The sequence below is a fragment of the Megascapheus bottae genome, chromosome 28 (assembly GCF_031878675.1).
Source record: "Megascapheus bottae isolate mThoBot1 chromosome 28, mThoBot2.hap1, whole genome shotgun sequence".
In the NCBI taxonomy this organism is placed as follows: Eukaryota; Metazoa; Chordata; class Mammalia; order Rodentia; family Geomyidae; genus Megascapheus; species Megascapheus bottae.
The window spans coordinates 10,243,554-10,257,091 of record NC_143536.1 but is presented as its reverse complement, the minus strand read 5'-3'; the positions used below and the strand labels follow the sequence as shown (position 1 = coordinate 10,257,091).

The window sequence follows — 13,538 nt, the reverse complement described above, 5'->3', positions numbered from 1 at the left end:
CCCCCTCCCATCAATACCATCAGGTGAGTCTCAGTCCTAATTGAGAGCTCAGTTTGGAGAACTATCTCAGCTTCATCCTCAGGCTCCAGTCCACACCAGATGACATTGTTAAGCTCTACGCGGGGCTGCGTCTCCTCCTCTGTGGAGATTCCAGACATGGCAGAAGCAGGGAGCCTGAGCTCTGCCTTGGACCAGGGATCTACAACCTGGCAGTGCATGCACATCTTGTGTTGATAGCCAGGGTCATTTCACTGCAGAATATATGAAATTTGTAATTGGTGGGGGGGCAGGGCGGGGATGGATGAGGGTGCTGCAGGGGTGACGGCAATCAAGATGCATTGCAGCCACAAACTGCTTTGTTAAATGGCAACTCCTTTGTACAACTACTTAAATATAATAATAAAAGGAAAGAACCTGAAAAAACACATTGTAGCTGGCATAGCACCAAAGACACAGTAGCAGGGCTGAGAGTTTGGCCTAGGGGTAGAGTGCTTGCCTAGCATGCACGAAGACCCGGGTTCGATTCCTTGGTACCACATACATAGAAAAAAGCCGGAAGTGGTGCTGAGGCTCCAGTGGTAGAGCTCTAGCCTTGAGGAAGTCCAAGGACAGTGCTCAGGCCCTGAGCCCAAACCCAGGACTGGCAAAAAAAAAAATACACAGTAGCTCCACACACAGAGAATCAAACACCTACAAATGAACCTGGCATACAAGGTGAAAGACCTTTACAAAGAAAACTATAAAACCTTGGGGGAAGAAGTGGAGGGAAGGACCACAGAAGGTGGAAAGCCATCCCACGCCCATGGATTGACAAGTATCTCGGAAGTGGCCTTAGGATGAATTCCACACAGCCCCCCACCAAGTTCTAGCATCGTTCTTCGTGGAATCACCAAAGCAGCCCTGAGAAGAGAGAGCAATGCTAGAGGGAGCCACCATAGCAGACTTCCAGTGGTACTAAAGCCAAAGCAACAAAATAACATGGGTACCTGAACATATGCGCACACATGCATGTACACACACACACACACACACACACACACCAACAGAACGGAAGATCTAGACATAAACCTTCACAGCTGGCACCACCTGATTCTCACAAAGGCTCCCTTAAAATTTTTTAAAAAAGCTTATTGCAAACATGTAGGAAAAGGTCACACACACACACACACACACACACACACACACACACACACACATCAGGAACGTCTTTAAAAAGGGGCTGAAGGGAGGGGGAGAGGGTGGCGTGAGGATGCATGAGATCCAAGTCCATCCCCCGCCCATACAGAGGTATCACCACGGGCCCCTCACTCTGCACCATGAACAGGGACTACTCAATCAAGAACTTAAAAATGGCTGCATTGTGACAGCTCCATGCGGTTTGTCCTCATAGGCCTTTGCCCACATCACTGAGGAGGGCGCAGAGACCCAGAGTAGACTGGCAGGTGGTATTCCTGGGATTCCCTTTGCAGCCTCATCACTTTGCTGGAGGCTTCCTGAGCGGGGTCAGGCGGTTTCCGTGGTAACAGAGGCAGGCGCATCCTGACTCTCCCCATCCATGCAAGGCTTTGAGCCCCAACCCCCAACAGCCCCATGTGCCTTTGGTCTCGCAGCAGCTGTGGCCCATGGACCACGAAGGACCCCAGAGCTCCCCGGGGTGGTGAGGCCTTTTGTGTCCACCCCCATCCAGCCCCTATCCACTTGCCTCTCCGTGTCGCTGTCACTGGATGCCACCTCTTCCAAGGCCGCCTGCAGGTCTGCGATCCTCCGGATGGAGGTCTCCAGGTCTGTTTGCAGAGTCTGCCTCATGGCCGACAGCTCCTCCACATATTTCTCCTGGAAACACAGACCCCGCACATGCATGGGTCACGAGCTGGAGCCCCTGACCACCCATCTATGAATTCCCAGCCTAGGCTCACCGAGTACCTATCGCCAGCAAGCACTCCGTGGAGCTCCCACTGGAGAGGGAGCACGCTGTGCTCCCTGCTGAACAGGAAAAGGGGAGGGGCAGGGAGGTACCCTGATGGGGGCCTCCAGCACAACCCAGGCCTTGAAGGGCTTCCTTCACCCATGCTGGGGCAATGTCTAGACCCACAGTCACGCCACACTCAGCACCACCACACTGTCAAGTGCCCAGTGGGGTGCTTGGTGAGAACAAACCAAAATGGATCTGAGAGGCTGCTCTGGAAGCTGAGCGCCAGGGTCCAGGGCCACAGGTCTCGAGGGGCTGTGTTTCTTTGAGCTCTGCCACCCTGGTACCCTGGCAGCAGAGCTCCCCTGGGGCAGGCCAACATGCCTGGTGAGTATGGTGGCTCTCTGGATATGGTCGCAATACTTCCCTACACATGCTGCCCTGTCTGCAGGACAGGCTGTAGACTTAGCTGGGGAACCCCAAAGACAGAGATGTGGGGGGGCTCAGTGTAATAGACCATCAGAAGGTCTGCCCTGTTTCAGCCTGGGAGTCAAGCAAAGCCTGCTGGTTATAGACTTAGGTCAGGCCAATGGCCTCCAAGCTCTCCCAAAGACCCCTCACAGAGAAGGGGGCTCAGGGAGGCACCCCACCTCAGGCCGTGGAGATGACCTTCTTCTAGCCACATGAGACAGGTGGAAGGAACCTGGGTACCAATTCTCTGAATGGGAATGCCAAGGATCTACTCTCAGCTGTGTCTGCAGCCAGATGGAGGCTCAGCTATCAGCATGCTTTAGAGACTCACAGCAGGGAGAAACTGAAGAGGAAGACAGAGATTAAAAAAGGAGGTAACTGCTGGTGCTGCAGGGTCACACCTGTAATCCTCTGCCTCTCAGGAGGCTGAGAAGCTGAGAGTTTTTGTTTTTTGGGTTTTTTTGTAGGTCATGAGGGCTTGAACTCAGCCTGGGCGCTGTCCCTGAGCTCTTCAGCTCAAGGCTACCACCCTATCCTTCAGCCAAATTCCACTTCCCATTTTCTAGAGGTTAGTTGGAGATAAGAGTCTCAGGTCCTTTTGTGCCCAGGCTGGCTTTGAACATGGATCCTCAGATCTTAGCCTCTAATTAGCCATCAGAAATTTGGAAGTGTCACTGTGGATCAGTGGTAAAGCATCAGCCATGAGCTGAGGAGCTCAGGGACAGCACCCAGGCCCTAAGAGACCCACCTCAGGGCCTCATCTCAGAGTTCCTGGGAAGTTCTACCACCAGACAGGGTCTTGTTTAGTCCTTCCTGCCTTTTTCGTGGGATTGACTTAAATGCCTAGCAGAATCTCTCATTTGAGGAGCCTAGATATCTCCAGGGAGATTTTTATTTTATCAGTTTTCTAGACCAAATGATAGGGACATGGACCTCAAGGTTTCTTGGCCTCTCAATGTTCGAGATGCCAGGGATGAGATAACATTTGTTGGGGACCCTGGGACGTCTGTGCTCTGTATTTCAGGATGGTGATGGATAATTCTGGTTTCTGCCCACTGGTGCCTCCTCCTCCCTCCCCATGGAGTGGGGCCAAAGGAGAACATCTCTAGAGACAGTTGCATGCTCCCGTGGGGCCAATGCGGGCTGCCTTCCACGCTGTGGAGAACCAAGCATGGCCTGGAGTCATGGGCTTGAATCCTGCACAAACCATTCTTGGACCTTCCCCGAGAAATGGCAGCTTCCCATTGTACACACAGAAGGTCTGGGATCAGGAGACAGGCTGTGACCTAGCCAGCGGCTCTAGACAAGATCTAGAGGCTTTTGATGGGTCCATTGTCTGGCTACCAGTGAACTACCAAAAAGCTAGACATTTCTGAGATACGATTCAAATAGCACTAGCCTCGAGCATAAATGCCAGTCGACAGTACCTAGTTCCTGAGCTCACGCCTCAGGACTGCACGCATGCGTGCGCGCACACGCACACACACACACACACACACACACACACACACACACACACACGCTCCATCAGAAAGTCGAAAGCCAGCGATTTGTGCCGTGTCTCTCTCACAGCCGCTGTGGTTGACAAATGCTGTCCCCTCTGACCTCGCAGCTTGTCTCTCCCACAAGAACGCCAGGAGCTAGGCTGAGGGTGCAGCCCATAAAGACGTGGGGGCTCCCGCAATCTTCTTTTTGATAGAGTCTAAAATTGTAACAGCCACTTGGCCACGGCTGGTCCATTTATCCATTTATTGACTCAGCAGGGAAAAACACACGAGCAAAGCGGGGGAGCTCTCTCTTCTGCCTGCGCCGCTCAGGGTGATAACCCACGCACGCGTGCCTCGCGCCTGAGTGGCCTCGTCCAATTCCCTTCACTGCTGGGGCCCACTGGCTTCCTGAAGGCAACAATCCATCCATCCAACCTGTACCTCCCCTTGGATGATTGAACAGTTGGGATCAGGGATGGGAGCAGGGCCTCGTGGGGCCTCACAGGCCCAGCGTGGAGGTCCAGGCCTCCCGCTAGCTTCTCCAGCCCTGGCATATGGTGTCACAACTCTACACATCATGCCCAGGAAAACTTGAGACACAGCCTGGTAGGCTTCCTCTCCCCGCAGCCCTCATTCTCCCTTTGGGGTCCAGAGTCTGTCCTGGGAAACGATTTGGTGGCCCGAGCCAGACAAAACCATTCTTAACTGTCTGTGCCCTGAACGTCACCAGAGCTGCCGAGACAAGCCTGCGTATTTCCTGAGCAAAGAAGCTGTGTGCCAGCCACCAGCTTGCAGCTTTCTGGGGAGATAAATGTTAGCCTCTACCCTGCTCCCTATCTCAACAAAGTTTTGTTGAAATACAAGTATTCACTGATGCATCCTCTGTAGATGAGTGCTCTTATTTCTTAAGGGCCAAGTCTCAGAGTTTGAAACCGGCTCTTTCTGGCTGATAGCATGGAAGATACTCACTCTCTGGCTCTGTAGAAATCATTTATCAGTTCCTGTCCTAAAAATCCTCAAGTCTCTAATCACTTCACGACGGTGTGTGTGATCTGATATTCTACACCTCTGCTAGGCTGAGCCCCACAGAAACCACTCCATGTGACCCTCTGACCCACACAAACATCAGGGCCATGGAGGTTGGCTCAGGAGCTCCCTGTTTCCTGCATCTGGTGCCTCTCTCCTTCCTCAGATTTCCAGGTTGTGAAGAAGGCTCGAAGGTCTTGCACATCAGAGTTGTCAATGAAGCCAGGGAGGCCTGCTTGGGAGTCCAGCTCCCTGGCAGGAAATAGTAACTGCGGTTCAGGGTCAACCAAAGCAAAAGGTTCATGAGACTCCATCTCAATCCAATAGGCTGTGTATGAGGCTGCACCTTATCACCCCAGTAAGGGGTATGGGAATTGTGGAAAGAAAGACCACAATCCACACTAGCCCCTAACCCCGTGAGCTCTCATCTAAGAAAATAACCAGAGCAGAAACACCACAATGGAATACTCCTCTTGTGCAACTATTATTCATTTAAAAATGTCCTATGGGTGGGCCATGGTGGATTTCACCTGTAATCCTAGCCAAACTGGGAATGATCCAATCACTGCCCCGGTGTCCTCTCCGTGGCCTCAGTGGTGATGAGAGCTACCTGGGGAGAGGCCCCAGGTGGAGGAAGCCATGTCCAGTGAATGTCTGCCACCTGCCTGTCACCCAGCCAGCTCAGGGGACCAGGACGGAAGCCCCTGAGCCAGGAAATAAAACCGGCGCTGCTTCCACAGTGCTTGGTCTAGCCTTGGGTTCCCCGATATAGTTTACGCTCAGCTCAGGAGATAAAACATAGAAGGGAAGTGACAGCAGTGGGGTGGATCCCGGCCTGCCTAGAGCTCCCGGCAAGGTAATCAAGAAAAATGAAGTCGGTGCTAGTGGCTCATGGGAGGCTGAGATCTGAGGATCACGGTTCAAAGCCAGCCTGGAAAGAAAAGTCAGTGAGACTCTTCTTTCCAATTAACCACTAGAAAAGACAGATGTAGAGTGGTGGCCTCAAGTGGTAATGTGCCAGCTGTGAGCAAAAGAGGTCAGGGACAGGCTTGAGTTCAAACTTCAGGACCAGTGCATACGTATGTACACACACACACACACACACACACACACACACACACACACACACACACACACACACACAACCTTTAGCAAACTACCCTCCAAACTAGATTATCGTTTGGAGTCCAACCCCAGAGCCTCCCAGATTTCTCTAGACTCCACTGTTCTCTGTAGCAGTCAGAGTGCTTCTCACTCTTTCTGTGTATGGGTCCAGCACTGAACTGAACTCACGGCCTCCCAAAGGCCCTGGTTGTCCATGGGGCAGGGCCACCTCACCAGGCCTTTCTGATTTGCAGTCAAGGGAAAGATCATCTCATCTAAACAATCTGGGCCAGATTTATTTGGATGACTTAATGCACACTGGTGGCATTCCATCTGTCCCTTTCCCCTTGTTTTTATCTTTTTTTTTTTCTTTTGTGGTGCCAGTCTAGGGCTTGAATTCAGGGTCTGAGCCCTGTCCCTTGAACTCTTGTGTTCAAGGCTAGCGCTCTACCACTTGAGTCACAGCTAGACTTTTTTGCTCGTGAATTGGAGATAAGAGTCTCACGGACTTTCCTGCCCAGGTTGGCTTTGAACCATGATCTTTCGACCTCAGCCTCCTGAGTAGCTAGGATGGCAGGCATGAGCCACCAGTGCCCCCATAATAATTAACATTATTCTCTCCTCTCTGCCATCCAGAGACTCAGCACATTATCTGTAATGGGTATTAGCAACTTTCCGTTCTGATTAATTTCAGGCAGGGGCCATTTCCACTGTGGAAACAAAGCTGCGGGTCAGAAGTAGTAGATGTAATTACGCCTAGGTGGGCTCTCTGCAATAGATGTTTATTATCAGGGTACTCATCTCAGAGGCCAAAGCAAAGAAACTCATTTCAGTGGGTGTTAACTCCTCTTGAATTGAGGCCAGTGCCTTTGCTGATAGGGGTAAACAAAGGCATCCAGCCTGGGAGTATCTTGGGGCAGGGCTGGAAGAGAGGCATCCCCCCTACAATGCATTTCCTAGACCAAACTGGTCCAGGAATCTTTGCAGCTACTGTGGGAGTCTCTGGGGATCACAGTGGCTGGCAGGAGGAGAGCCATGCCAGGTTAGTGTATTCAGGGCCTTGAGCCGGCTGGAGCCCACAGAGGGTAGACAGCTGAACCAGCTGTGAGCACAGACTGGAAGTTTATAAATGCATTGCGGGCGTCGGGGCGGGGGGTGGGGGGAGGCTCGTGGATTCCACTTAAATAACTGGACGGTAATTAAGAGAGTACCATCTCTCAGGGAGGCTGTAAAACGCATAGTTTACACCCAGCTCGAGGCCCCTGGGGCCCTCCAGATGGAATGACTTGTTAAATACTTGTCTTCGCAGCCAAGATGACTCATCTTTCTGTGTTCAAGTTCATAGTTATTTGCAATAGGAAAACAAACACTCCAGAGCCTTTCGTAAATGCACTGAACTCCAGGTTGGGTGACTGTGTGTGTGTGAGCGGCAGGGAACAAGTCAAGATCTGACCTGAATGTTGTAGAAAATGAACCTTTGGGTGGCAAAAAAAACAAATACTTCAAATTCGAAAACTAAATAGAATCTGTCCCCAGGCTTCCCAGAGCCCACAGGTATGGAGGCTGGTCTTGGTAGAGAGTGATAATACTCTGTGCACATGTGTGAGAATGGAACCCGGTGGGGCTGGGAGAGATGGGGGCCACCAAAAGAGAGAGGTGACATCGATCAAGATGCATTGCACTCAAGCTGGATGGCAGTGGCTCACGCCTGTCATCCTAGCTACTCACGAGGCTGAGATCTGAGGATCATGGTTCGCGCCAGCCCAGGCACAAAAGTCCGTGAGGCTCTTATCGCCAATAAACCATCAAAAATGCCAGAAGTGGCAGTGTGGCTCAAGCAGTAGAGTGCTAGCCTTGAACAAGAAAGCTCAGCAACAGTGCTCAGGCCCTGAGTTCATGCTCCAGAACTGGCGCGCACGCACACAGACACACACACACACACACACACACACACACACACACACACACACACACCAATAATGATGAGAATTGACAGGTAGAATGGAAAGCTCTTTGTGAAACTATTTAAGATAATTTAGAATATGAAAAAAGGACAACAGAAAATACAGCATGCTGCTAGAAATGTAGCTCAAATTACTTGTTAGTGTGTGTGTGTGTGTGTGTGTGTGTGTGTGTGTGTTCATGGTTCTTGAACTCAGGACCCAGGCTTAAGACTAGTGTCCTACCACTTGAGCCGCAGCTCCAATTAAGGCATTGTTTTTGTTGGTTAATTGGAGACAGAGGAGTCTCACACACTTTTCTTCCTGGGCTAGTTTTGAACCCCAATCCTCAGATTGCAGCCTGCTGAGTAGGAGAATCATAGGTATCAGTCATTGGTACTTGGCTTTGCTTCCTTTCTTTACAGCCATGAGATTTGGTTTAAGAGCCTTCCCTTCAACTCCATCCTTGGCTTTATAGTGAGGGCTCTGTGACCCTGCCCTACCATGACACCAGGCCCAAGACGGGCTATACAAGGCTTGTTGTTAAAAGTCCAGGAATTCCACAAGCAGGTGTCATAAATCACGTTAGGAAAGATAAGTGTGCCTACACTTTCAGAGTCACTCTCCAACCCACAGAATGAACGTGAAGTACTGCGCCAGCCTTCTCCTTATGAACACGGAGGACTGGCTTAAATCCACGCTGCCCCGAGCATTTATACCAGAGGAATGGGCAAGCACCACGGGCCAGGAATCTACCTGTCCCCCACATCCACTTGCACAGTCCCCGCCCCCAGTTCACTCCCTGGAAAGACTCAGACCCAAATGCATCCTATGAATGAAAGGCTCTCTCAAAGAGAAGGTGAGGGGCATGGAGAAGGGGACCAGGGACTCCCCTCCTTTCCTCTGTCCCATTTCCCAGGCTTTGCACTTCCCTGCTCTGAAGGTGGAAAATATGCCCTCAAGAAACAGCAAATCCATAATTCATGCAGGATATATATAATTGATGCTGGATTTAACAGAAGTAGGGCCATAAGTGGTTGTCTATTAACTATTTATGACAGTGCCCAGGCAGCTGACAAGCCAGCCGCAGCGAAGAGATCATACCCATGTGCCCATGTTTTATTTAAACATTATTAAAAGACACAGTCTGCAACAGCCCCATCCCTGTGCTCAGAATCATGTCCCACTGTGAAGTCGCCACCAGGTCTCGGGGACATTAGGATCGGATTTAGCTGAGATGCTACTGTCCTCTGTGCGCGCGCGTGTGTGTGTGTGTGTGTGTGTGTGGACAGAGCCCGTTTCCTCCTCCTCATATTGGTGACTCTTTCCAGTCATCAGGAGTCCTGGAGTATGTCACCTGGCCCTCCTAAAGTCCAGTTTATGTCACTGTAGAATGAGAGCTACCTAAGATGTTGCCTGAAGGGTGGCTTGCTCACAGCTGGAGCTCCACTATTTGGGCCACACCTCCAGTCTGGCTTTGAGCTGGTTCATGGGAGATGGGATCTCTTGGACTCTCCTAGGTCACAGATCTGGCCTCAAATTACAATCTTCCAGCTCCTGGCCTCCTTGAGTAGTTAGGATTACAGGCGGGAGCCATCAGCATCTTAGGGACCAGTAGTTCTTAGTAGGGAATAACCACGAATACAGCCTCCCTCCCCCAACCCTTTGGGAGCCGGGACCTCATTGAAGCGTGGTTGAGCTGTAACTTGCATCTAGCAGGCAGAGACCAGAGAGTCTGCCAAGAATCTTACGATGCACAGCAAGACCCCAGAACACCGGGACAGATCAGATATGATGACAGCAATCACACCAAGGTTGAGGAACCTTAGATGGAAGGACCAGAAGAAATAATTCCATGAGTATTATTTTCTTAACAGACGCAAACACCACCATGTGCTTAAGATGCAGGGTGAGCTCAAGAATGGACTTTGAGGAGGCCAGACGTGGATTCCAATTCTGGATTCCAATTGCATGGCAGGATGGGAACTTCAGAGAAACTTACCCTCCACTCTCCCCTTCCTCCCCTGCCCCCTGCACCCTCCGCCCTGGGGCTCCCAGGCTATTGGAAAACAATAGGCTATAAACTCACTCACAGGCGAGCTGTCCCCCACATGCCAGCCACAGAGGGACTGAGTGATTTAGAGCCAGCCAGAACATTCTTCCTCCCCATAATGGCTCTTGGAGTTACCAGGAATAGTAGTACATTTACTAAAAATTAATGGCAAAACCTCATTTTTCTTTCACCCGGGAAGACAAGTTCCACGAGCAGTAATTGATCCTGATCTCCTTGTTCCGGGGGTCCGGATGCCGGTATCCATCATCCCCCGGCAACCACTCGCAGCCTTTAAACCAACACCAGCCATGACAGATGGGGCTAGCCTAGACCAGGCAGAAAAGAAGGCCGGCGCGAGATCCATCAATGTCCTTCCTGAACTTTCACCAGAGCCCACGGGGCTGAGTCTGCTGTTTAGTCTCCCAGAGCAAAGCCAGTTCTCAGTAGGGCTGGGTGGCGGGGACAAGTTTTTGAGCTGCCCACAAAACTAGATCCAGCCCAGCTCTGACCCTGCGACTCTGGACAACCACTGCCCCTTTGCACGTGCTGCCTGCTGCTGCGGATATCCAATGTCCATACAAGAGGATGGGCACGGGGCCGTGGCACTCCTGGTGCATGCCAAGGGAATCGTGAAGTGAGTAAAGTCGCAGGCAGTGGAGTTAGGAAATCTGTCCTGTCTCTTTGCAGGGAGATTTACATTTAAAAGCCGGTGGCTCACACCTGTCATCCAAGCAACTCAGGAGGCAGAAACCTGAGGATTGTGGTTCAAAGCCAGCCTGAAGAGGAAATTTGTGAAGCTCTTAATCTCCAATGAACCACCAGGAAACCAGAAGGGAGCTGTGGCTCGAAGCAGTGAGCGCGCTAGCCTTAAGCACAAGAATGCAGGGACAGCACCTGCGCCCCAAGTTCAAGACCCACGACTGACAAAAACGAAAGATATAGGAGATGTGACATACCGGGGTTTCCACGGCGGAACCCGGCACATCATCGCTGGGGATGATACATACCAACAAATGGCTTCACGTTATTGTACTGGTCAGCACTCCGCTGCTGGGACAAAGTGTCTACATGAACCAGGAGAGGGGCGGGAAGGGGTGGAGCCTGTGACCCCCCCCCCAGGCAGGGGTCGTGCGCATTGCTTCTGTTTTGATGGACCAGTAGGGGCTGCACTGCAGGAAAATCTCATTCTATTGTATTTTCTTTTTGCAGTCCAGGCGCTCATACTTATTTACTTCCAGACTCTTTTATTTTTTCTTTCCTGATCTCGTGCTGTGGCCTGAGCCAGCCTTGAACCATGAATCTTCCCACTTCTACCCTCCCTACCCCGCCCTCAAGTGGCATTGCAGGCATATCCAGCTTAAGATAAAGCCTCATTCACTTGTTTGCTGGGCTGATCTGGACCGTTATCCTCTTCCACTTCTGGAGGAAGTGGGATTCCAGGTATGGGCCATTGCACTCAGCCCCACTGCACTTTAAAAATCTTCTTGGAAGGTGTTGCAGGAATTAGAGATGGGGTCTTGTGGTGACTTTGTGGCCAGCTGGTCTATGAGAATACTTCCTTCAACTGTTCAGAGAGTCACTGGCAATGTTCAGTGATGAGGATTTTTTTTTTTTTTTGCCAGTCCTGGACTTGAGCTCAGCGCCTGAGCACTGTCCTTGGACTTTCTCAAGGCTAGAGCTCTACCACTTGAGCCTCAGCACCACTTCCGGCTTTTTTCTATGTATGTGGTACTGAGGAATCGAACCCGAGTCTTTGTGCATGCTAGGCAAGCACTCTACCACGAGGCCAAACTCCCAGCCCCCCAGCGAGGAATTTTTAAATAGAGGTATACATGCTAACTTTTAGATACAGTAACACAGTCCCATCAACATTAACATTTTAGATGGTGCTGAGAAACCAAGAGTTTCCCCAGACCCGTGACCCTGCAGTAGTCTTCATCCTCACACTGAGGATGCAAGCATGAGAATCTTGTAGATTTGCCTGGATAAGATTCAATATTCTAGGGTCTTTAAAGATCTTGAGTATAGGCACTGGCGGGGTGGGGGAGAGGATGGGGGAAAGAAGGGAAGAAGAGGTCTGAGAGAGGAAAAGAGGAAAGACAGAGAAAATAAGAGTGTGAGACAGAGAAGGAAAACCAGTGTCTGATACAGTGAGCACGCCTTCGTGCCCAGCCAGCTAAAGCAGGAGGAGAAGAGCTGGGGACACGTCTCCTCCCAGCCAGAGCCAGCCATGGCATGGCTTGCTGTTCTCAGTGAAGGCATTGTGGCAATGGTGAAATGCAAGTGCCCAGCAGCCCCTCCTGAGTTACAGATCAGAAATCTGCTGTCTCTAGGATATCTGACCCAGGGAGGAAAAGGGAGGCTCTGAGATCCATGCAGAAAAACACACTGAATGAGAAACGCACCCTTTGGATGGGTGTCGGTGGCTCACATCTGTGATCCTAGGTGTTTGGGGAGGCTGAGATTGAGAGGACGGCTGGTCAGGGCTAGCTGGGGCAGAAGAGTCCACACCCATCCCAGTGGAAAGCGGGGCCTGGCTGCAAGCATCCGCTATCCTAGGTACAACAGGAAGCTTAACATAGGTGCAACACACACAGGAGCACGACCAGGTAGGAATAATCACGGAAATACAAGGCGTGGTCATGGTAGGCGTTGTTTTGCATGCCTAGGGTTTGATCTCTGGGCCTTGAGCATCCTCAGCTGGTGCTCAACCACTTGATTCATGCCCCCAGCCCTGGTGATGTTCTCAGACTGCGAAGGCCCTGTCTCACCCTGTATATTTAACGCATGGACATTTGAAAATGTACATTTAATGCACAATGATCCCCACCCTCTCTGAGGCTGTGCCACCTCACACATGCCGCCTCCACATCGGTGTGGAATGGAAGGTAAGTAAGAGACAGGGAAGAGATCTGGCCTCTGAGATGTCCATCTCAGCAACAGCGAATACCATTGGTCCACTTTGGACCCGCCCCCCCTAGGCTTGCAGCCAATGGCAGTGCCCCTTCTCAGTCCATCCCTTTTGACTTTCTCCATTTCTGGAGTCTCGCCCTGGAGTCTCGCATTGGAAAGACCTCCTCTAGCTCCTGGCCCCATCCCATGCCCATGCCCGGGAGGCACCTTACCAGCTCCATGCACCTCCGGCTGGCCTCAGCCTCCCGCTGCACCAGCTCCTCCATCTCTGCCTTCATCTCCTCTAGCCTCCGCTGGTAATACTGGCTGTTCTCCCGCTGCTGGCTCTCAGCCATGGTGGCCTGGGACAGCTCCTCACCCATCTTGATCAGGCTGTCCCTGAGCCGGATCACCAGGACCTGGGAGGTACAAGAGAATGCACACACACATGCTTGCAGGGACAGGAGTTTGGAAAAGAGACACCCTTTGCAGAGTATGTTGTGTGCTCACAAAGCCATCCCGCTGAGAAGCCTGACTTTTTGAGAGGCGCTGGGTTCAAATCCCACCTCTCTCCTCTCTCTCTGGCCGTGTGACCTTGGGCAGGCCCTTGGGCCTCTCTGAGAAGCGGAGGTGACTTGGCTCCTTGGAGCCAGTCA

General features: G+C 51.5%; 1 protein-coding gene across 1 annotated transcript in view; it reads right to left on the bottom strand.

The window, feature by feature from the left end:
* The window catches only part of Myo18b (myosin XVIIIB), a 93,026-nt gene that overhangs the window by 15,703 nt on the left and 63,785 nt on the right, over positions 1–13,538 (bottom strand). The window contains 2 exon segments of the mRNA XM_090320070.1: positions 1,703–1,833; positions 13,116–13,301. Coding sequence (XP_090176196.1) covers positions 1,703–1,833; positions 13,116–13,301 — 317 coding nt within the window.